At 43.8% G+C, this 24,433-nt stretch overlaps 1 protein-coding gene across 3 annotated transcripts in view; it reads left to right on the top strand.

The window, feature by feature from the left end:
* HDAC10 (histone deacetylase 10) overlaps positions 1-24,433 on the top strand; it is a 527,678-nt gene that overhangs the window by 335,445 nt on the left and 167,800 nt on the right. For all 3 annotated transcript variants that reach the window (XM_078656727.1, XM_078656714.1, XM_078656722.1), the window contains exon 14: positions 9,503-9,570. In XM_078656727.1, the coding sequence (XP_078512853.1) occupies positions 9,503-9,570 (68 nt within the window). The remainder of the gene's footprint in view (positions 1-9,502; positions 9,571-24,433) is intronic.

Raw genomic sequence — 24,433 nt, 5'->3', positions numbered from 1 at the left:
CATCCACACAGCCACACTCACACCCACTTACAGATACATACAACCACTCACACACACTCACAGACCCATCAAGCCACTCACAAACCCACACAGCTACTCACAGACCCATACAGCCACGCACACACCCACTCACCAACTCCCAGATCTACCCACACATCCACAAAAATACTCACACCTACTCCGACACCCATGTAGACACTCACACACCTACTCACATACCCATACAGCCACTCACAGACCTATTCACCGACCCACGCACACCCACTCACAGACCCGTACAGTCACTAACACAACCACTCACCGACCCATAGTGCCACTCACCGACCCATACAGCTACTCACACATCCACAAAACCACTCACAGACCCATACAACCACTTACACACCCATTCACCGACTTATACAGCCAATCACACACCTACTCTTGAAGTTTACAGGTTACAATTAGGAAATAGAATTAAAACAAAATTCAAAATTCACAAAAAAAAGCTAAGGTGACAGGGACATTATAGTTAGGAAATTGCATTACAAATGGTAGCAATTCACTAAACAAAACAAGGGTTACAGGAACGTTATAGTTAGGCAATAGAATTTTAAAAACCTTGAAATTCACTGAAAAAAAAGGTTACAGGGACGTTATAAGGCTCAGAATTCACACACACAAAACCATAGAAATTCAGCAGTTATAGTTATCTGAGCTAACTATAACGTATGCCCCCGCAATGCATTGCTTATGACCTCACATATTACATCACTCATGACATGGTCAGTGACGTCATTGTTGACATCAGGGGGACATACCTGAGTTCCAGTAAGCTGAATCCAGCCGTGAGGGCAACGGCTTTGCGGACAGTACTCTCTCCTTGCTGCTGTGGGACGGGCGTGTCCAGCGGCTCCATTTTCGCGCCGTGAGGGAAACGGCCACGTGCACTACAACCCCCAGGTGCCCCGGGACCCGCGTCGCACTTCCGACGCCACCACCTGCGACCGGAGGCGCTACAAAGCGCCGGAGCGGCAGGAGCTCCGTGTGGGGGACATACCTGAGTTCCAGTAAGCTGAATCCAGCCGTGAGGGCAACGGCTTTGCGGACAGTACTCTCTCCTTGCTGCTGTGGGACGGGCGCGTCCAGCGGCTCCATTTTCGCGCCGTGAGGGAAACGGCCACGTGCACTACAACCCCCAGGTGCCCCGGGACCCGCGTCGCACTTCCGACGCCACCACCTGCGACCGGAGGCGCTACAAAGCGCCGGAGCGGCAGGAGCTCCGTGTGGGGGACATACCTGAGTTCCAGTAAGCTGAATCCAGCCGTGAGGGCAACGGCTTTGCGGACAGTACTCTCTCCTTGCTGCTGTGGGACGGGCGTGTCCAGCGGCTCCATTTTCGCGCCGTGAGGGAAACGGCCACGTGCACTACAACCCCCAGGTGCCCCGGGACCCGCGTCGCACTTCCGACGCCACCACCTGCGACCGGAGGCGCTACAAAGCGCCGGAGCGGCAGGAGCTCCGTGTGGGGGACATACCTGAGTTCCAGTAAGCTGAATCCAGCCGTGAGGGCAACGGCTTTGCGGACAGTACTCTCTCCTTGCTGCTGTGGGACGGGCGCGTCCAGCGGCTCCATTTTCGCGCCGTGAGGGAAACGGCCACGTGCACTACAACCCCCAGGTGCCCCGGGACCCGCGTCGCACTTCCGACGCCACCACCTGCGACCGGAGGCGCTACAAAGCGCCGGAGCGGCAGGAGCTCCGTGTGGGGGACATACCTGAGTTCCAGTAAGCTGAATCCAGCCGTGAGGGCAACGGCTTTGCGGACAGTACTCTCTCCTTGCTGCTGTGGGACGGGCGCGTCCAGCGGCTCCATTTTCGCGCCGTGAGGGAAACGGCCACGTGCACTACAACCCCCAGGTGCCCCGGGACCCGCGTCGCACTTCCGACGCCACCACCTGCGACCGGAGGCGCTACAAAGCGCCGGAGCGGCAGGAGCTCCGTGTGGGGGACATACCTGAGTTCCAGTAAGCTGAATCCAGCCGTGAGGGCAACGGCTTTGCGGACAGTACTCTCTCCTTGCTGCTGTGGGACGGGCGCGTCCAGCGGCTCCATTTTCGCGCCGTGAGGGAAACGGCCACGTGCACTACAACCCCCAGGTGCCCCGGGACCCGCGTCACACTTCCGACGCCACCACCTGCGACCGGAGGCGCTACAAAGCACCAGAGCGCCTCCCGCTCCGCGGGACGCGCGCGGGAGAAGCCCGGGACAAGGGCGGGGCCGTCCGAGGCCGGAGGAGGCCGGGCAGGGCCCGAAAATCTGGCCTATTTGCTGTAACCCATGTGGATTTTCAGATTGGTAGGCACCTTGACTTTCTGTACTAACTTATTTTGACCGTTAAGTAAGTGCCTGATTATTGGATTATTGTTTCTGGTCTGTCACAATCATGCCTAGTGAAACTAGAAGTAAGGCAGCGGCGGGCGGGGCCAAGTTGATTGGCACACTTGATGATTTTATTGTCCGTACAAATACGCTGATAGATCAGGGAATAGTCCTAATGGAGAGGAGGGTGTCCCAGGATCTGGCGTTCGCAAAGAGGTCCTCTATGGGCCACATTGCGCAGGCACGTACCCCAGGACGTGCCGCGGCCCAGACTACTTCTGAGCTGACTCATGTTGAGGTCCACAATAATATGATTACTCAACCCGAACGTGGGGACTCTGTTCAAATTGATTCTCAGCAACTGGCACCTTCTGGTAATATTTTGATTTCCCCACAAATAGATACCCAGGCAGAAAAGACGATTGTTGATTTACAAGGGGCAAGGGAGGGAGCAATCCCAAAAAAAAGGCATATTCAACAAATTCCTAATCAAAATAAGACAACTGTGCCATCTGCACATAGAACAGGACCTGTACAAAGTACAGAACGATTAAGTGGAATTTCTGGAGAGGTCTCTAGGGAAGGAGTAGTTGGTCCACTAATAATGCCTATGACCATCATGGACTCTACCCTAGATGACACACTGGCGGATATATTTAATAACAGTTCGTCTTCAAATGGCACTGTCGCTAATTTAGACAGGGAAGATCTTAATAAAGAAAGGGAAGACCCCTTTATAATAACATTAAAAACCTTAATTAAAGCCCTGTTGTGCCCTTTGGAAATTAAGCTCCAGGCTATGGAATTACAATTAAAAGCAATGCACACAGATATAACAGCCATGTGCTCGACTATAACTAAAAATCCCATACAGCCAACCCTTCCTCAAACTAACTTACCAATAACAACTATAACTATAGCAGAAGTAACTAATCCTACTTCAAAAGCACCTGCACTAAAACCGTGTATTCCAGTGATTAGTAAAAATTCTATTAAACCTACTCCAGCTGTAGAGGTAAATAAAAAATAAATCAGCTATTCCAACTAGTTCAGTCGAAAAACCCATCCAAGACAGACAGGAGAAACGCAGAGTGATTGATTTACCACCAGATGCCTGCCCATATGTAGTCATTCTAACGGGTGTCCCTGAATTAGCAACCCAAATGAAAGAATCATTCTGGGCACTTAAAAATAAAGTGTTTCACTGGTTGAATTCAAACCACCCCCTCCCACCTAACTTGCATAGTAACTTAAAGATGGTGGAGCGTGCCCCTTGGGTGGGGAAAAGTACAAAAAGACTACAAGGGGACTGTGTGGTGATAACGTTTGACAACCCGAGATCAGTGGAATATATTTGTGAAAGGTCTAAGGGTCAAAATGGGGCAAAAATTGTGGCAAGGCCGCTCTCTTTCTTTTACATGCCTGTGCAGCATATGGATAATAGATGGAGCTGGATGAGGGGCTCTAACTCTGCACAGGGAGGATGGGGAAACAAAACACGACATGACTCAGTTCGCAATGCTTGGGGGGAAGAGGTAAATGATGGTTGGTCTATAGTTAAACGAAGGAGAGGGGGAATAAACTATTCAGACCAATACCGACATAATGAATGGAGGGACTTCCAACAAGCTCCGTTCCCTATTCCTTGTTTCAATCGATTCAGCAACTTGGAGGCTGTAGATTGACAGTCAGACATCCAGGCAGTAAAATCCCCTGTGTTTTTACCCACCCTAAGTAACCCATTGGATAGCCCCGGGCTGACTCTTCCACTTGCTGTGACCCCAAGGCAGGAATCTGGAAAGAACTTAATACCTGCAAATGATGTATTAAATGTGGCCAATATCTTGGGAAATGAGGTCGAAAATTCCAAAGAAATGGACACCAGAAGTGTTGAAAGTACGCACCGGAAAAAAGATACATGTTCCTTAATGTTCTGGAATGTGGCAGGACTTAAAACAAAAATCACCAACCCGGATTGGGAGGGCGTGATAAAAGACATAGAAATTATGGCCCTCCAGGAAACATGGGCCACTGACCAGATACATTTGAATGGTTATAGAACATTTTGTACACCAGCGATTGGGGCTAGACATGGGAGACCAAAGGGTGGCCTGATAACGTACCTGTCGAATAGCTTAGTATATGAGAGGGTACGCTTTTACTGTAAGTGTGAGTTTTACCATAAATTAGCAATAGACACTAAAACTGGATTGCGTTTTGTAATTATAAACTTTTATAATAATATTCCAGTTAATATTTCACGTGACATTTTGAAAATGTTAGCGATCGACCTACAGTGTGAGTCTGACAGCAATGGAAAGGAGGTAATGATTTTGTGGGGGGGTGATTTTAACTGTCCATTATGTACAAAAGGTTCTAAAGGAATCTGTGGTATAATGTTGGAGCAGGATGTTAATTTACCACATTTTAAACACACAGAGACCGGGGATCTGTTGAACGAATTATTATTTGATCACGATCTGGGATTTGCTAATGAATTAACCGAGCAGTCAATACCCTTTCAACCAACTTTTATTGGGAGGGGAGCATCCACTACGATAGACTTTAGCCTCTGGTCTAATGGCTATGGTCATAAACTGGTTAGTTATAAAATAATGGATGCACCACTCAGTGACCACCTACCGCAAAAAATTGAGATTGAGAACCTTTTCTTGGCCTCCTATAATGAGCAAATACAGGTTGTCCCAGACATTATATTAGGTAGACAGAATGGGTATACCCTCAAGTGGAGTAAGGTGGTACCTGAAGACTTTCTTAAAAAATTGTTAATTAGCTGCCCCGAAAATTTTGAGATCTGTCTAGATGAGGAGTCCGATAGTGAAAGTATATTAGCTAATTTTAATATCATTGCTTCCACTATCAAAGAGAACCTACTTTTAGTATTAAAAAATGGTTTAACGAAGGGTACAAGATGGTTTGATAGAACCTGTACTAAGGCTCTAACAGATCTTAAACATGCATTACATAAGGATCCGCGTGATGCTGTAGAGATAAGAACCCTAAGGAAGGATTATAATAAGGCCCTAAAAAATAGAAGAGATGCAATTAAAAAAGGTGTATGGGAAGAACTTTGCACAGCCTCACAAACAAGGGATGTATCCGCCTTCTGGAGGGTGGTAAACGCCCCCCTACCATACGAAAATACCAAAGCACGGTTGGAAATTGCGATCAATGAGGATAGTTGGGTCACGCATTTTTCCACCTTGTATACGTCAGTAGATGAGTTAGGAAATACTGGGGTAAACATAGAAGGCGAATCAGTTGAGGAGGAAAGTGAACTCAAAGTAACACTACCAGAGATTGTTGAAAGCCTGGGAGCGACCAAGGGCGGAAAAGCGGCGGGCCCAGATGGAATCCCGGCTGATTTGTACAAGTCAAATATCGAACTATGGGGCCCGATACTTGTACAACTTTTTAATGCGGCCCTCGTAAGGGGATTGAACCCTTCCTGGTTCACGTCAATTATTGTACCCATTTACAAGAAGGGAAACAGACAAGATTGTGCCTGCTATAGGCCAATTTCCCTTCTGGATTCGTCAATAAAGATCCTCGGTAGAGTGATTTTAGTTAAACTGCAAAACTGGGCGGAGGAGGCGGGGGTAATTAGTGATTTACAATTTGGATTTCAAAAAGGCATAGGAACAATAGAGCAGGGATTAAATTTGTTCTTGATTCAGCAGAAACATACTGTGATAAAAAGGGAGCGCCTATATTGTGCATTTGTTGATCTTACATCAGCTTTCGATTGTGTGTCCCATAGTAAATTATGGGACGTGATGTCACAATTGGGCGTGGAAAAGTCGATAATCCAATTCTTAAGGGACCTATATGCAGGAGCATCAGCTGTTGTACGTTTTGGCAAGAAGGGGGAATGTACCAGATCTTTCGGAATAGGTCGTGGAGTGCGCCAGGGGTGCGTACTGGCGCCCTTCCTATTTCTTATCTATATAAATGGTCTGGAAAAGTGCCTGCTGCAAGAGTGTGTGGACATGCCTAAGATCGGAAAGAGATTTATTCCTACACTCTTGTACGCAGATGATGCTGTTTTGATGGCACGCACCCCCATTGCCCTACAAAAAATGTTAACATCCTTTAACCAGTTTATGCTTGATCTTAATTTAAAAATAAACTGTAGGAAGACTTTTTCAATGAACTGTGGCATGCGCACCAAAAAACAAATGAAAACAATGTACATAAATAATGCCCCCTTAGAAAGAACATCTACCTTCCCATATCTTGGAATTTTGTTTCACGAAACTGGTACGTGGTCAAGTGCGGTGAAGGTACGAACGCTCTTGTTCTCTAAAACAATCATGGCATTAAAAAGTTTTACACGTAAATTGGGAATGAAACCAATCAGGGAAATTTTAACTGTGTACAATGCGACGTGTGTATCTGTGGCACTGTATGGAGCTGGCCTCTGGGGTTATACCAATATAAAGTCACTTCAGATAGCCGAAAATAAATTTTTAAAGAACATCCTATCACTTCCAGAGAGTACAGCGAACTCTATATGCCATGATGAGTTGGGGATGCCCTATATTACGGACACAATTAGAGTACAACCCATTTTACTATGGCACAGAGTATGGACAGTGAACGAATGTGTATTAAACCGAGCCATAATACAGGATGTCTTAAAATTGGGGAGAGCAAATGTTGTTGAATGGCTAAATTACATCAAAACGTTTCTTAATGAAATAGACCGTTCACTTTATTACAATGATCCGCCTTCCATGGTAAATATTTCTAGAAAAGATCTGAAGATACTATGTATGGAATTCCTCAGAAATAGAAGACAGCTTGATGAATCGAATAAAAATACTGTCACTTCTCATCAATTAATTTTAATAAGTGACAAATTACAGCCATACTTAAGTTTATATATGCGCAATTTTGAGAGATTACTTTTGACACGTTTTAGAGCTAACATTGTTTTTAGACTATTTACCTTCCCTGTAATGAATTCATGGTCCAAAGAACTCCCTTTATGTCCCTGTGATGAAATATCTATGCAATCGAATATACATGTTCTATTTTTTTGTAAATTCTATACGCTGCCTCGTAGAAAATTGATTGTCCCCATTTTAAAGGAAATGAATGTGAACAGATGTCGCCTAGCATATCTAGAACTGCAAAAAATGGACAATGTTTTTACTGTGGCTTCATTAATTGAGTATTTTAAACTGGTTTTTAAATTTAGGAAGTCGCTTCGCTTGAACGAACTGTAACAGTGTAAATACTATGTATTGTTTTAATATCCTCCTACATTGATGTAATACTGTGAACTGTAAATGAAATATGACTGCTGTTGCTTTTATGGTTATACCTTTTAGCCGAATAAAGTACTTTTTGACTTTGACTTTGACATCATTGATGAAATCATCCAGTTAGTATGTTTCATAAAAGGTTTTGAGATTTAAAGATATATACTAAGCTACTGCATAAGTTAAATTACTATTGTTTCTGTACTGCTAATGAGTTATACTATATCTAACATATGTCACTTGAGTGGCTGTGTGACTGAATCTGAGTGAGTGGCTGTTTTGGTATGTGAGTTGCTGTATGGGTGAATAAGTAGCTGTGTGAGTGACTGGATGGGTGGGTGAGCGCAAGTATAACTTACGCCACCGAAATGCACTGCTTATGGCCTCACATATTACATCTCGAATTACATCACTGATGACATCATCTACAGAACACTCACACCCAGATTCACACCCCCATTCAACCTCATACACCCACTCACACACCCACATAACCACTCGCATACCAATTCACACACCCATACAACCACTCACACTCACTCATCCATAGAGCCACTCACTCATATAGCCACATACTCACCCATGCAGCCACTCGCACACCCACTCATGCACCCATGCAGCCTCTCAACACAGCCACTCACTCACACATACAACTACTCACACACCCACTTACATACTCAATCACACATCCGCTCACTCACCCATACAGCCACTTACACACCCAGTTACTCACCCAAGTAGCATCACTCATTAGTAGTACACCTAGTGTACTAATTTTACTTTTGCAGTACCTTTGTATATATATTTAACACTCATAAACTCGTAGAAAACACTCACAATCACTGCATGATGTCATCAGTGATGTTACCGACCATGTCACAAGTGATGTAATAAGTGAGGGCATAAGCAGTGCATTGAGGTGGCGTAAGTTATAGTTAGCTCAGGTAACTATAACTGCTGAATTTCTATTGTTTTGTGCGTGTGAAATCTGAGCCTACTATAACATCCCTGAAACCTTTGTTTTTTCCAGTGGAAAAAAATGTATATTAATATAATAAAACAGTCCAGAGAGAAAGATAATCGACCCCCAAGGCCAGACTTAAAAAGGTGACAGACTTATTTCCTTGGAGAATATTGTGATAAGGAAAGGAGCAATGTTTAATAGATTGAGGGGACAGCTTCCTCTTAGAAAAGGAATCGTAAACAAAACTGCAATTGTATTTACATTAATGGCATATCTGTCCAACTGAAAGCTAATTTTGGATTCTTGTGCGCCATTTTATTCCGATCCGCTCTCCATGTTTATGGAAGGCTGGGAGAAAAGGGGATATGCAGGCTACTGATGAGTATAAGTGGGTCTTCAGAATCAAGGTACTGATTGGAAAGGGCGCACCACTTCGGTGTTCAAGGGGGACGAACGCAAGGTAGTGATGGATTTGAGTAGGCCTCTCATTTGGATTTGGATATAAGGTTCCGATTTCTTCCTTGGAGGGAAACAGGGTGGAGATGAGGAAATACTGCTGTTGGGAAAGGTTCAGTGCGAAGGGCATCTTGAACTGCAGAGTTAAAGTGCCTGTTTAATCATGAAAAAGACCTAAGTATTACATAGGTTAAATCAAATTAAAGAAAAAGGCTCTGCTGCTTACACAATATGCTGAGAGTGTCATTGGTGGCAGAGACTATTCTCAAACAATAATGACAAATTAATTTTATGTAGCATAATGAATTAGTGGAGTTCTCAGAATGGTTTTCTCCTGGTGTAATCCCAATCAAGTCCTCTTTTGTGGAAGTAGTTTGTACACATTCTTAAGGCTAAAAGTATGATGTAACCTCCACGTGTCTTTTCCCTTCTAGTGCGGTGGAATCCATTCAGAATGTGAGAGCTGCACATAAGCCATACTGGAAATGTTTGGCATACAGTGGTGAGTGTGTTTCATTTCTTGGTGTGGTGTGGGTTGATGATGCATAAATGTATCAACACCTTTTCTGTGTGGATGCTGGTTGTTACTCCGCTAATGCCTTTAATACTCGAGTTTCATTTGCCTGAAAGTTTAGAGAAGGCCGTCATTACTCTAAGACTTGCACGGACTGCAAGCTCTTCATCTAAACCTGCTATTATTTAACAAGAATTCCTCTTTAGTGCATCCCTGCTTAATTTCCCCTTAGAGCGAGGCGCTGGAATTTGGGGGATGAGTTCGGAAAGGTGTTGGGTAATGATCAGTGACTAGGAAGGATGCTGAACTCCAGCTGTCCTTGATGCTCCCACGGGACTTTACACCTTTGTGTTGATATTTCCACCCCTTGTTGTTCATCATTATCGTAATTCTCACATGGCTTGAATTGTGTTCGGTTTGTCAAAACCTCAGTAGAAGGAAGACAAATACCAAAAACGTTAGCTTGTTAAATGTACTTCTTCCATTGCCAGTCTGTTTCCACTCATCCGGACTCATTACTAATGAGTAAAGTGTGGTTACTAGAGGGGGCGTCTTCTTCAGCAGCTTCCACTTTATCGATGCCCTCTAGTTTCATAGTAGGGCCTGGTCTCTTTTCAGCCAGAGTTCCACTCATTTAACTTCTTGCACAGCTCAGCTCTTCTCTTGTCGCCAACTTTAACACGTTTCTACACTCTCACTTGCGAGGGCTCTGATGACCCTTGCCTGAAACCTCTAGGTTTGGCTTACCCTCTGAGGGATGTCTCCTGATTGCTTTACGATGTGCAAGAATGTGGAATTCATACAAACCGACCATATGCAAATATCCTGGTCAGTTTTTCATGCACTTTGAACTGGTGTAGACAGAAGAGCAAATCATGCTTTTAATATTTTTGTAGTTGTAAAATAGTAATGATCAGGTTTTACACCAGTCCTTATTACGAACTTCCTTTTGCACCAGTGCATAACAGATTATGCACCCTTTGTAAAGCTGATACACGTGTATCCCTTACAGCTCGGCCTATATGTGTTCGAGTGTTAACAAAGAAAACCTGATCAGATCAGTAGGCTGTAATTGAAATGGCGCATACTGATTTTGTTTCAAATGATTGACGCATTTGATTGCATCTATTATTGTTATAGTGCAGAGACTGCTAAAATATTCCATATCAATAAATCCATTTTCTCAATCTGTAAAATGTAATTTTCGAGTAATCCTATTTTCTCGAATGTTTTCTGCCCCGCGGGTGCTTACAATGTATGTTTTATGATTTTTCACTTTGCCCAAACCTTATTGACCCCCGTACTCCCCAGTGTGCCAATGAAAACTAAGATAGTATGGGCTCTTGCTATTTTTTAATCTAGTATCATCAGCTCTGGAAATCGGAACACCAAACATTTGCACAGGCTAATAATACCTGTTACTTTGTCAATAATGCTGTGTTTTAATTACATATCCTACCCATCTCTTGGCAAGACCCTGGACAATGAAACAACCACTATGACAGAAGTCCTGGACTAGTAATTCAACAGGCACTTGCTGACATTTGCTAAAACCAAACACATGTGCTAAATAATTTTCAGATATAATTTTTTTCAAAGATGTATAAAAATGCGCTAGCCAGAATTTCACAGCCACAACATCGAGTTTTGCGCAGATATATGCCAAAACTAGCTACTTATTGAACAACCACTAGAAATTGGTAGTTGACCATGAAATAACAGCACTGAAATTGCTTTAGATGAGAATGCACCTGCTAATTATACACATGGCTTTGACAGTCTGAGCAAATAGCTATTTCAGAATTGTTCCAAATTGGTGTCATCCACAAATAAAAGGATCTTCAGCCAATTGTCATGGCATATCCTCTTATTATCATATTTGGTTGGAGGAACCACATCAGAACACAGTGTAGCCATGAGAAGGTAACTGGGGACCAGATTATCCACTGATTAAGTGGGTTTTTGCAGATGTAGATTTCCAGCACTCAAAATCCTGGAATATTCTTAGGGAACGTTAGGCACACAATTCATCTTACAACACTGTGCCTGCTCTTTGGTGACGTTCATTTCTTTCATATATCATGTTTCCAATGCCAAGACTATCACAGCCATTGATGTAGGGTAATGCATGCAGTATAAATTATCCCAGCTGTGCCCGGCCTTCACAGATTAGGATCAAAGTTATGACTGATATTTTGTATAACCACATGAGTATAATATAATTAGTCTAAATGAGGTTCATTTACACAGTCAGTGGTTATCCTGAAAATCTGTGTACCACAATTACATAGAGGAAGAGCATTTTCAGTATAGCTCATGCTCCATAACATTCATCAACCACGTCAAGAGAGCGTTAATTGTTCAGAAAATCTGGCTACATCATTTGGAAACAGTATGGTGCTAAAAACAAACCATATAATATATTGGATGAGAAAGCCACACCCATACTTTTGGGTCAAGTTTCATCATAGTCTATCTTGTCCCACCTTGATATGATGATGCTATCAGGGTGGCCTCAACCTCATTGTGAGGGAGTGCAAGATAAAATGGGATCCAGAATACTGTTAAAACAACCTCTGTGTATACCCAAAGGATGTCCCTTTATTTAAGGGGTACACAATACAGGAGAAAAATTAAAATTCAGGATTCTTGGTGTGGTTGATATCCTGAAAATCTAGCCTGGATTTAGTATCGATGACTAATGTTGGACACACTCCTGGTCTATCCCAATTTCGATCTTTAGTCCATCTTTCCCATCCACCCACAATATAGCTGATGAGCTCACTCCAGTGGCCCATGTGAAAATAGGACAATGGTTTATCAGAAATGGTTAATGAAATAGGATCTTTGAGGTTCTTATCCTTGGTCTTGGTTATTACGCAAAGGTTTGGCATAATCTGATTGAATAACTTTTCCATTTCTTCACTTCGTTAAGAGGTTAAATTCAGTGGAATGAGTGAAGATGTGAGAATACATTGTCTCTCTCTCTGTTGTGATTAGCCTGTGAAGGGACACTTAAACCAAAGGTGTGGAAGTGTGGTGCAGTGCTACAAGCTTTGAGTAATCTACAGTTAGATGCTCTTTTAGGCGAGGAACTCTGTGTTAACTGTGAGTGATTGGGGCGTTATATGCCATACTTAAACAGCACTCAGGACACCATTGCAGAGCAAACACATTTGAGTCAAATATTGAATCTTCACATTACCCTAACAATGTAACATATAGCAAAGGTAATAATTACTTGCTTTTTTATGGTGTGCCTCGTGCTGCAGTTCATACACCTTTATTTTTTTTTTATTTTTTTTTATTGGACAGTGCAAATCACCATAATAAAATGTCTTGTATTAACACCATACATCACATCTGTTCTATTTTCTGTTTTGCGCCCCTTGTCCACCTCCTCCCACCCCAATAAACAGACCAGACCTAGATAACAACAACAACAACAACGCCAACACCACCGCCCTGATCGACAACCTCGCCAACCTTGGACTCAAACAGCTCGTGACGACACCCACCCACGCCGCTGGACACATATGCTGGACCCCATCTTCTCCACAAGCCACCACGTCTCCTTCAACCACACCACGGAACCCCACTGGACCGACCACAGATGCATCCACTTCACCTTCAGGAAACCCACCACACACCACCGCACCCAACAGCTGCCACGCCGCTGCTGGGGCAAGGTCACCAAGGACCAACTGACCACCACCCTCGCCCTGAGACCACCCACCGACCCCACCGACCCAGACACCACCGCAACCAACCTCAGACAGTGGATCAACGACTGCGCTTAAGACCTCCACAACCAACCACACCAACAAGAAAGCCGCCTGGTTCACCGAAAACCTCCGGATCTCCAAGCGCACCTGTCGGAAGTTGCAGAAGAAATGGCTCCACGACCGAACACCTGACAGCCACACAGCCCACACGAGCGCCACCCGCAGACACCACCAACTCTTCAGGGCCGCCAAGAGGACCGCCTTCAAGGACCGACTAGACAACAACGCACACAACACCAAAGAACTCTTCAGCATCGTGAAAGAACTCTCCAACCCCAGCTCCAACATCAACGACATCCCACCATCACAAGACCTGTGCGACTCCCTGGCCACCTTCTTTCACCGCAAGATCAACGACATCCACGACAGCTTCAACTCCGACACCCACGACCGAGACCACCACCCCCGCGACCTCCACCCGCACCAGTCGCCTGACGCCTGGTCCAACGTCAACGGCGAAGACACCATCAAAACCATGAACTCCATCCACTTCGGATCCCCATCTGACCCCTGCCCTCACCACATCTTCCACAAAGCCAGCACAACCATCGCGCTCCACCTCCGAAAAACAATCAACAGCTCCTTCGAGACAGCAACCTTCCCAGAAAGCTGGAAGCACACCGAGATCAACGCCCTTCTGAAGAATCCCAAGGCGGACCCCAAGGACCTCAAGAACTTCTGGCCCATGTCCCTGCAAAGGTGACAGAGAAGATTGTCAACAAACAGCTAACCCGCTACCTCGAAGTCAACAACATCCTGGACCCTTCCCAATCCGGTTTCCGCAGCAACCACAGCACCGAGACCGCCATCATCGCCGCCACTGACGACATCAGGATCCTGATGGACAAAGGAGAAACAACCGCCCTCGTCCTCCTAGACCTATCAGCAGCCTTTGACACAGTCTGCCACCGCACCCTATCAGCACGCCTCCATGCCGCCAGAATTCAAGAGAAGGCCCTGGCCTGGACCACATCTTCCTCTCTGGCAGAACCCAGAGCGTCCGCCTCCCACCCTTCCGCTCGAAATCCACCGAGATCATCTGCGGCGTCCCACAGGGATCCTCCTTCAGCCCGACACTGTTCAATATCTACATGGCACCGCTCGCCCACGTCGCACGACAACATAACCTCAATATCATCTCCTACGCCGACGACACGCAGCTGATCATATCCCTCACCGAAGACCGCCAAAGCCAACCTCCACAGAGGAATGAAGGCCGTAGCCGACTGGATGAAGAACAGCAGACTGAAGCTGAACTCTGTCAAGACGGAGGTCCTCATTCTCGGACCCACCCCATCAGCCTGGGACGACTCCTGGTGGCCCACATCGCTAGGAACAGCCCCGGAACCCACAGACCACGCACGCAACCTGGGGGTCATCCTCGACTCCACCCTCTCCATGACCAGACAAGTCAACGCCGTCTCCGCGTCCTGCTTCAACACCCTCCGCATGCTCCGCAGAATCTTCAAAAGGATCCCTCCCGACACGAGGAAAACCGTCACCCAGGCCCTCGTCACCAGAAGACTCGACTACGGGAACGCCCTCTACTCAGGAACAACAACCAAGCTCCTGAGACGACTGCAACGAATCCAGAACGCCTCGGCACGACTGATCCTCGACGTTCCCCGACGCAGCCACATCACACCCCACCTGAGAGGCCTGCACTGGCTCCCCGTCAACAAGAGGATCACCTTCAAGCTCCTCATCCACGCACACAAAGCCCTTCACAACACTGGACCTGCATACCTCAACAACCAACTCAGCTTCCACACCCCCACCCGAAGCCTCCGCTCAGCCAACCTCGCCCTCGCCACAGTTCCCCGTATACGAAGGGCCACCGCCGGCAGAAGATCCTTCTCCTACCTCGTGCCAAGACCTGGAACGCTCTCCCCACCAGCCTACGACAGTCTCAGGACCTGCCGGCCTTCAGAAGACTCCTCAAGACCTGGCTCTTCGATCAGTAGCGGCCCCCTACCCCCCAGCGCCTTGAGACCCTCACAGGTATGTAGCGCGCTTTATAAATGCAGTGATTGATTGATTGATACATAATATCTTCGGTATGCGCATTACATTTCAGGTAAATATATAATCGGAGAGCAAGGTATTAACATGGTCATATAATAAATCAAGACTCACACGGCTTTTATATCCAGATATAAATCTAGACCGAAGTGTTCTACATTTGTACCCACTGTAAAATAGGATCCCATATTGCCATCCCCTTTTTGCGTTTATTAAAGCCTTTTTCTTTTGTAGATGACTACTTCCAAACTACAAGTGGCCAGCAATCTAGATCTCCATTGTTGAAAGGCTGGAGCATTTGCATTAAGCCATGCTGATGCCACACATAATCTAAAAACCGCCATTGCAACAAATATCAGGCCACACATACCTTGTGGTCATGGGGGATTAGCTATTCCTAGCATAATCTCCTCAACGGAGATTATTACCCTTGTATTAAATAATTCTGACAAATAGTCTGAGATATCATTAACGACTTTCCTAAGTACCGGGCATGAGGCAAACATATGTATACTATGCGCTTCAGTGGAAGCACACCTTGGACATGTAGTTCCCTTCCAGGTCTCCCATTTAGCTATTTTATTTGGCGTATAGTACAAATGGAAAAAAAGTCTTAAAATATTGAGCCTGTAATTTAGTGGACATTAAACTAGATTGATACAAAGTAAAAGAGTAGTTACGGCTTCAGCCGAGACTCCAAGTTTAGTCTGCCATATACTCATATGATTATCCAGATCATCTGGGAGACAGCCGATCAGTTGTTCATATAATGTTCCAATTTTGACTTCTTTTTTTTGATAATGCTTTCCATTAGCTCAACTGTTTGAAATCCATTCCCTCCCCCTCCTTTCTTCGAAAGATAATCACAGATTTGCAGGTATTTTAAAAAAATCATGTTGATCAAGATTATATTCCATTTGTATTTCCCCAAAAGATTTTATGGTTGACTTAATATAAAAACAACCTAATTGCGTTATACCTTTGTGTATCCATTTTTTCATGCACAAATCGTCAAATATCTCGGGGAGATTACTATTCTCATAAATTGGAGTGCAGTATGATAGTCGTCCTAAACCGGCTAATTTCCGTATATAGTTCCATGCCTTGTAGATGCCTAGTAGTGACTTAAATCTAACTTAAAAATAATTATCATTAATGTGGCGCCATAGCACACCTCTCGATTCTTTACCTAAATTAAGTTCTTGTGGTGAAGGGATCTCACCTTCGTTATTTGCATTCGTATCAAGTAAGGTAGTACAGTATTTCAATATGGCTGCCCAATAATATAATTTAAGGTTGGGTAATGCCAATCCACCCCTATCCTTAGATAGGGTAATTCCTCGGAATGCTCTTCGGGGTTTCTTATATCCCCATAGGAAGCTGGAGAACATGTGGTCTATATCTTTAAACAGCTGTGATGGGAATTCTAAGCAGATTGATCTGAAAAAATATAGAAATCTAGGTAGATAGAGAATTTTTAATCATGTTAGACCTGCCCCAGATAGATAGATGTAGATTATTAAGACGAGTCATATCTTTTTTGGTACGCTGCATTAGAGGGCCATATTATCATTGACAAGATTCTCTATTTCAGGGGCTACACTCACACTGAGGTATATTTGCTTTTTCTACAACCTGTGGATCTATCATCACTGTCTTATTATTGAGAATGATTTGCGTTTTGTTTTGATTTAGTTTGTACCCTGAAATCTGGCCAAACATCGGCTTCTTCTTCAATCAGACCAATTTCATTCACTGGGTCATTGGTGACTAAAGCAATATCATCAGCATACGCTAGCGTTTTTGTAGTCTGGTCTCTGATATGTATCGGTTGAGTCTTTGGATTATTTTCTAACCTTCGTATATGTCGATGTATAGTGCAAATAAAAGGGGCGAACTTGGACAGCCCTGTCTTGTCCCCCCTGTTCACCTTAACAGCCGCTGAGGGGTCCTGATATAAATTTTGGACTGCTCTAATAAATGGTGCCCCAATCCCTACTTTGGCCATTGCTGCCCAGAGATAGTTCCAGGAGACCCTATCAAAGGCCCTTTCAGCGTCTAACAATATAAGGGCCATAGGGTCTCCTGAAACCTCTGTCCAGTCAAATAGTGCGATGACCCTCTGTATGTGATCAGTGGTGTCCCTTCCAGGTATAAACCCATGCTGTCTAGTTGCTACTACTTTATCAATATTAGGAGCTAATCGCATAGCGAGTAGCTTAGAATATATTTTTGAATCACGTTATTAAAGTTATCGGACGGTAGGATCCCAGCTCGGTAGGGTCCTTATTTTTTTTTAGGAAACACTATAATTTTAGCCTTAGCCCATGATCTTGGTGAGCGACCCCCTTGGAATATATGTATGAATAATGCTAGTAATATCTCTTTTACTTGGGCGGCAAATTTGATGTAAAATTCCGCTGGGATCTCGTCTAAGCCTGCTGCTTTACCAGCTGCCAAGCTATTTAATGCGAGAGCAATTTCTTCTCAATTTGGGATAGAATCCATAGGATTTGCCTTGGCACTCTCTAATCTGGTGTAGTTATTTTGATCAATATACTCATTAATAGAGTATTGTGAGATGTTAATATCATTATATTTCGTCTGATAGTACTTTTGAAATGATGTTTTGATTGCCTCGGAGTCTGTTGTTAACCCTACGTCTGGATCCCGAATAGACTTTATACCATTGGTGGTGTTTTCCTCACGAGTCCGGACCGCCAGCTGATGTCCTACTTGTTCATTTAGTTCATATACCTTTTGTATGCATGTATTTGAGCTTGTAAAGCGCCTTTTCCTTATACGAAGTTGCCTTATCAATTAATTTTGTTATAAAGATATTCAAAATATGATTCTTAGCAATAGTTATATTACTCAGATATTCTTCCGGTGCTCTACCTTCTGTAATAGATTTAATTAAACTTTCTTCTGCCTTAGTTACATTGTTTTGAAGGACTTTCATTTCTTCTTTTGCTTATTTATTAGCATTTATAGAAAACGCAGTGTCTAACCTCTAATACCTGCTTTTAGTGCATCCCAAACTGTCTCGATAGATGCGCTCCCTATGTTCCCTTCTAGGAATCTGGGAATCCATTGTCGAATGAAGTCACAATATTGCTCATTAGTTAATAGTGCTCTTTCAAATGTCCAAAATTTCATAGTTCCTGTGGAAGATTCGATTTCAAAAGTTAGCAATAGAGGTTATGGTTGGAAAGTACCCGGGGTAATTTGTCAATACTACACTTCACTTTTAACTTGTTGGATACCAAAAAATAATCTAATCTTGCGTGACAGATACGTGGGTGTGAATAATGCGTATAGCCAGGATCCTTTGGGTGTATTGCTTGCAATATATCAACGAGACCATGAGTTTACCATAGGTTTTTAAGGGCCTGAAAAACTCTTGGCTTCCGGCCTTTATATTTAAATCCAGACCCCTCTGACCATACACTAGGTAGATTCAGATTTAAATCCCCACAGATTATAACTGGGAGTGGCCAGTGGACGAGCTCGTTAGATATATGATCTAAAACTTCAGGATCATCAGTTATGTTACTGTATATTATACAAAGAGTCAGCTTTGTTCCCGTGTTCATTTGACCCTCTGTTATCGGCCATCCATATTTATCTGACCGGGATCGACTAAATTGCATCCCACTTAATTTCTCCAGAATTGCAACTCCCTTTGTTTTTGCCTTTTGAGATGTTGCAGTGACCATCTTAAAACCCAATCTATTCAAAAGATATGTTTGACCACCCTCGATATGAGTTTCTTGTATACATATAATATTGGGTTTAACCCCTTCTGGGCTGATGACGTGCTCAGCTCGTCATGGGCGTAACCTGCCCTACGCTGATGACAAGCTGAGCTCGTCACGTAACGCGGGTTTTTTAAAATCGCAGCGGGAAAACCGCTACCCTTTGCCTTTTTTTCTCATCGTTCAGACCACATATGTTAATTGATAACATTTTCAGCCTAGTTCCCATGGATATTTGTACAAAACCTTACATTTAGTGCTCCCCCATTGCTTAGTACTGCCTTCAGAACTGTTTATCCCTTTTTGGAGTTGTGAATATGTATGTTGGACAATTAACCCTGGTCTGAGTTTCCTACCCCTCTCCCCACCCCCACTCCCACCCTGTTCACCTGTCCCCCCCATCCTTTGCCCTGACCCCCCCTCCTTTAGAACCCCCCCGCCACCCTCCACGATCCATTGAGGCTACCTGGTTCAGGGAGAACCAGGGTGAGGGCATTCGGGTAGTCAGTGAACCACGTCCGGGTCCGTGACCTGATCCCGGTATCCACTATCAAAGAGAAAAAAAAAAAGGAGAAAAAAGGGAAAAAAAACATTGTGGATAGCCACTGTCTTAAATTTACAAATATGATTTTGGATAATGTAGCTTTAAGGCAATTGCTCTTTAATCTTTATCATCTATTCATGTCACTGAAAGCTTAGAGTTTATATTGTAGATATACTTCCTAATTACTCTTTTTATTTTTTAATTTTATCTTTCCCAGAGTCTGAAATTTCCGTTAAATATGCTTGAATTTCAGATGTAAAGCTTCAGGTTGATCCGTTAAAGATTATCTTTAAGCGTGCTGGGTTCTGTAAATATACAGTCGCACCAATTTGTTCAAAGGGAGTCAAAAGTTGTTGCATCTTCCACCTTCGTTCAACGGTAGCGTGAGCATAGTCGGGTCGACTAAAAAACATAAAGCCTTTGTATTTCCTCTTACTTGTGGGTCGTGCGAGATCAAAAATTGCTTGACGCAATAGCAAGTTCCCGAAATATACCAGCACTGCTCGGGGATATTGTGCCGGTGTTTGAGAGCGTTTAGGGAGAGTTAAGGGGAAGTGGTGAACACGCTGGACTTCTCTGTCCCAATCCCAAGATTGAAGTTCTGGAAATGTTTCTTTCAGAAGGGACATCATGAAGTTCCTTGGGTCACTTCCCTCTACCCCTTCAGGAATTCCAAGGAAGCATAAATTGTTACGCCTGGCTCTGTTCTCTTGGTCCTCAATCTTCAGCATCAGCTCTTTTACTATTCCCTCCTGTTCTTTTCCCTGTGTCTGAAGAGTGGAGACTTCTTTCTCAAGGTTCTCTGTGCGTATTTCTATTGAAGACATTCTGTCCGAGATCTCCGTACAGGTGTGACCCACTTTCTTAATTGCCCCTTGAAGTTTTAAATGGCCAGGTGATTTTTCTGGTTGTCCGATTTAACATCTCCTAGGAAGCTTTTAATCGAATTTAAGACATCAGCCAGAGAAGGTTCTGTTTTATTTCCGGTGCTGTCAGTGCTATCAGATTGCCTGTGTTCACCCAAATTAGGATTACCCGATGAGCATAGCGTGTGGACAGAGGGAGTCGTGAGTTGAGAAGATGAGTAATCCAATCTATGATCAATCTGATCGGTTTTGCTCCCCTGGTCTGTAGTATCCTCACACGTTAATCTGCTTTGTTTTTTCTGTCTTCTTCTTTTCTTGCTTCTTTTTTGCGATGTTATCTTTCAGGGAATCATTCGGGCCTGAAGAATCTGCGCTTATTCGATATACAGCCAGATTCATCACTGAAAAATGGCCTCGCAAAGGTCCAGATTCTGAGAATCTGGCCCTTTGCGAGCGCAATTTTTGCATTTGGGATTCATCATCCCAAATGCAAAAATCGCTAATTGCGAAATCGCAAAATTGCGAGGAATTGCATTTAAGGAACCTCCATTTGAGATTCCTTAAATGCAATTCATTAACCATTTTCAAATTGCGAATTCGCTATTTTTGGCCGCTATTTACCTCGAAGTCTGACTTCGTGGTAAATAGCGAAAACTTAGAAAAATGCACTTTAGTGCATTTTTCTAAGTTGTATGTTACACACACACACATGTCCTTTGGACATGTGTGTGCGCAACATCAGTCTACATTGACATTTCAGGGGTGCTACAGGGTGTCCTTTGGACACCCCTGGCACCCTTAAAATCGCTTGCGATTAGCAATTTGCTAATCGCAAATAAGGAAGCTGTAGAAATCGCAAATAAAATTGCGATTTCTACATGAATCCCGTTTTGCAAGTCCGTAATAGCGATTCCTTAATAATCGCTATTAAGGACTCGCAAAACGGGACAATGATGAATCTGGGGGTTAGTCTTCTTCCCTCGCTAGAGGTGGAAACGCCTGTTTCGTATTTTTCAGACTCAGACCGTAATGTGCACAGGGCGTACGGCAGTTGTTCAGTTTTCAGATAAAGCAGCTTTCAATAGTTTCAATAGTCTCAAAAACTAGATACTAGATAGACGCGGGGATTTTTCATTTTTCAGTCCTCCTTAATCCGAGGATCGGGTCAGCGGAACGGCATCAGTTACTGCTTACTCGGACGCCATCTTGCCCCCTCAATAGTTCAAGTCCCGTTCTTCAAGTCCCGTTCTTTGAGTAATCTGATGCTCTGTTAGGAGAGGAACACTGTGTTAACTGTGAGTGATTGGGGCTTTATATGACATACTTAGACAGCACTCAGGACACCATTGCAGAGCAAACACATTTGAGTCAAATATTGAATCTTCACATTACCTAACAATGTAACATATAGCAAAGATAATAATTACTTGCTTTTTTATGGCGTGCCTCGTGCTGCAGTTCATACATCTATAAATGTCATCTCCCAAATGAAGTGTTTACATTTCTTAATGGCATCTGATCTGACTGGGTATGGTTAAAAACCTTTTTCTGTGACATCTAAATTATATTGTTGTTGTAAGAATGTGGTTGTAATAAGATTGATACATACAACTGGGTTGGTTTTTAGTCCTTATCTCTCTCTTTCTGCTTTCTCAGTCATCAAATTACGTTTCATGGGAGAAAATACATTTTTTTCTTTGGCAGCTGGCCTGGGAGGAGGCTTTTCAATCTGCAAATCAATTAAAACATGATTAATGGGGCAACTTATGTAACTGATTTCAACATGCTTTTGGTTCAGTCAACATTTTGAATCAGCCTAAACATATCTCCTCTTCATTTTTAACCGCAATGGATATAGTGAAACCGTGACCTTACAGGATTTATATATGCGTGAATCTGTAACTGATACGTCTGTGCAAATACCTACAAACCTCACTTAAGATCATTAAATAATTGAGTGAAAATTCACTTGGTTGACGTTTGCTCTACATCCTGTAATTCTGGGCAGATCACTTAAGACCACAAGAACTTTGCGTCACGGCTGACTGACTACCTAGTATTCAGAAAGAAACCCAAAACTCATTTATTCCCTAAGACTTAATACTGGACGATCCATCAACACCCTAATATCACCTCTACCATGAGTTCTGCTAACTAGCGCTGTGATATCCTAATGGATGAATGTTGCGCTCTATAAATAAAGAAATAAATCTCCCTGTGCCTACTAAAAATGAATGTGTCCTTTTGTAACGTAACTGGTGCATTTCCAATAACTTCGGGCCAAGTATGCACTATATAAAATTGCAAAAAAAAAACAAAAACATCACAAAAGTCTTAAATGACGACAGACTAGAATAGGACTTCTAATAAACTTTTTAGCACCCTGGGTGAAACCTGAATCCAGTAACGCCATTAGAGTAAACAGCTCATAGCTTCTCCTGATGCAGTCAATGTCTGTAGAGCTGGTGTGTTAGCGCTTAGAATTCGGAAATTTGCCTAGCATCGTAACGGTAAGTTTCAATTCTATTAAGAACACGGAGGCGAGGATTATGCTTTTCTTCCTTTGCGTTTATTTTATATCGAACACACAGCAGCCAGAAAAGCAATAAAAATTACTTTTTCTCAACAACATAGTAGAAAAACATAATTTCCTCTTAACCAAAAAACAAGCAAAATCGCTTAATAAACATAAATTCCCATAAGTCCATCGGATAGTGTAGCAACCGAGTCCTTCAATGTCCATGAACCATAGAAAGCTCCTCCATCTTGTCAAACCCTCCTCTTTCTTTGCGCGAGTCACGCCTGAACGTTACTGATCCTGTTTGGCTCCATCATTTCCTGTATTATAAGGAAACCACGTGAGATTACTCAGGACCCGATCCTCAAGAAAAAGCACCAACATCATGTGAATGCAAGCTCATCGATACGAATGACAAAGCATATGACAATAAAACCTTTAAACCAGGTTACTTAGGTAAATATGGGAGGGTTCGCACAGTTTCGTGCTCTGGGAGGGATAATCCTCGCCTCCGTGTCCTTAATAGAATTGAAACTTACCGTTACGGTGCTAGGCAAATTTCGATTCTATGTCATGACCGGGGGCTCCGATTATGCTAGTTCAAAGCTTACTTACCACTAACTGAGCAATGTCCACCACCGGTTTGAAACAAAAGCGCTTAAAGGTGGAATCGATGACCAATCCACTGCACGCATCAAATCCTCCAAACAGGCTCCCAGGGTAAAAGCTTTAGAAGCCATCGCGCCTCTGGCTGAGTGAGCACTGAACTGTTTTGTGTCAATTTCCGCTTCCTGCATGACCCACCGCACCCAACTAGCTATAGTGGGTGAGGAGACCGCATTATGCGGTTTCCTTAAGGCGATAAGAAGTTGTTGTTCGCCTGGAGGACGAAGTTCCATTGACATATCCTCATATGTTTTGAGGCAATTCACCACACACAGCTTAGGGACATCTAAGAAAGCTGGATACGAAATTGTCCTTGACCCGGATTTAGTACTGCGTCCCACTGTAAATGTAACCCCCTCCGGGGAAAAAACTCACTCTGAGATATCCAGTGCCCGGACGTCAGACACCCTACGACAAGAAACCAGACATAGGAGAATGGCCAACTTGGCCGACAGCTCTTTCAAAGAAAGGTATTTGTTAGGCTGCCAAGAGAGAAACAGATTCAGAACCAAATTGACGTCCCACAGGACAGAATACCGCGGTTCGGGAGGTAAAGAGAGACAAATGGCCCTGGGTAGCCTACAGACAGAGGTATGACCCCCAATAGGGGCGCCGTCGATTGGGCAATGAGCCGCCGAGTTGGCGGAACGCATCTCGTTAATGGAACGGTATGCTAGGCCGACTGTTGCCAA

Source organism: Lissotriton helveticus, chromosome 1_1, assembly GCF_964261635.1.
Source record: "Lissotriton helveticus chromosome 1_1, aLisHel1.1, whole genome shotgun sequence".
In the NCBI taxonomy this organism is placed as follows: Eukaryota; Metazoa; Chordata; class Amphibia; order Caudata; family Salamandridae; genus Lissotriton; species Lissotriton helveticus.
Note: the sequence above shows the minus strand (reverse complement) of the source record. Positions and strands in the feature narration are given on the sequence as shown.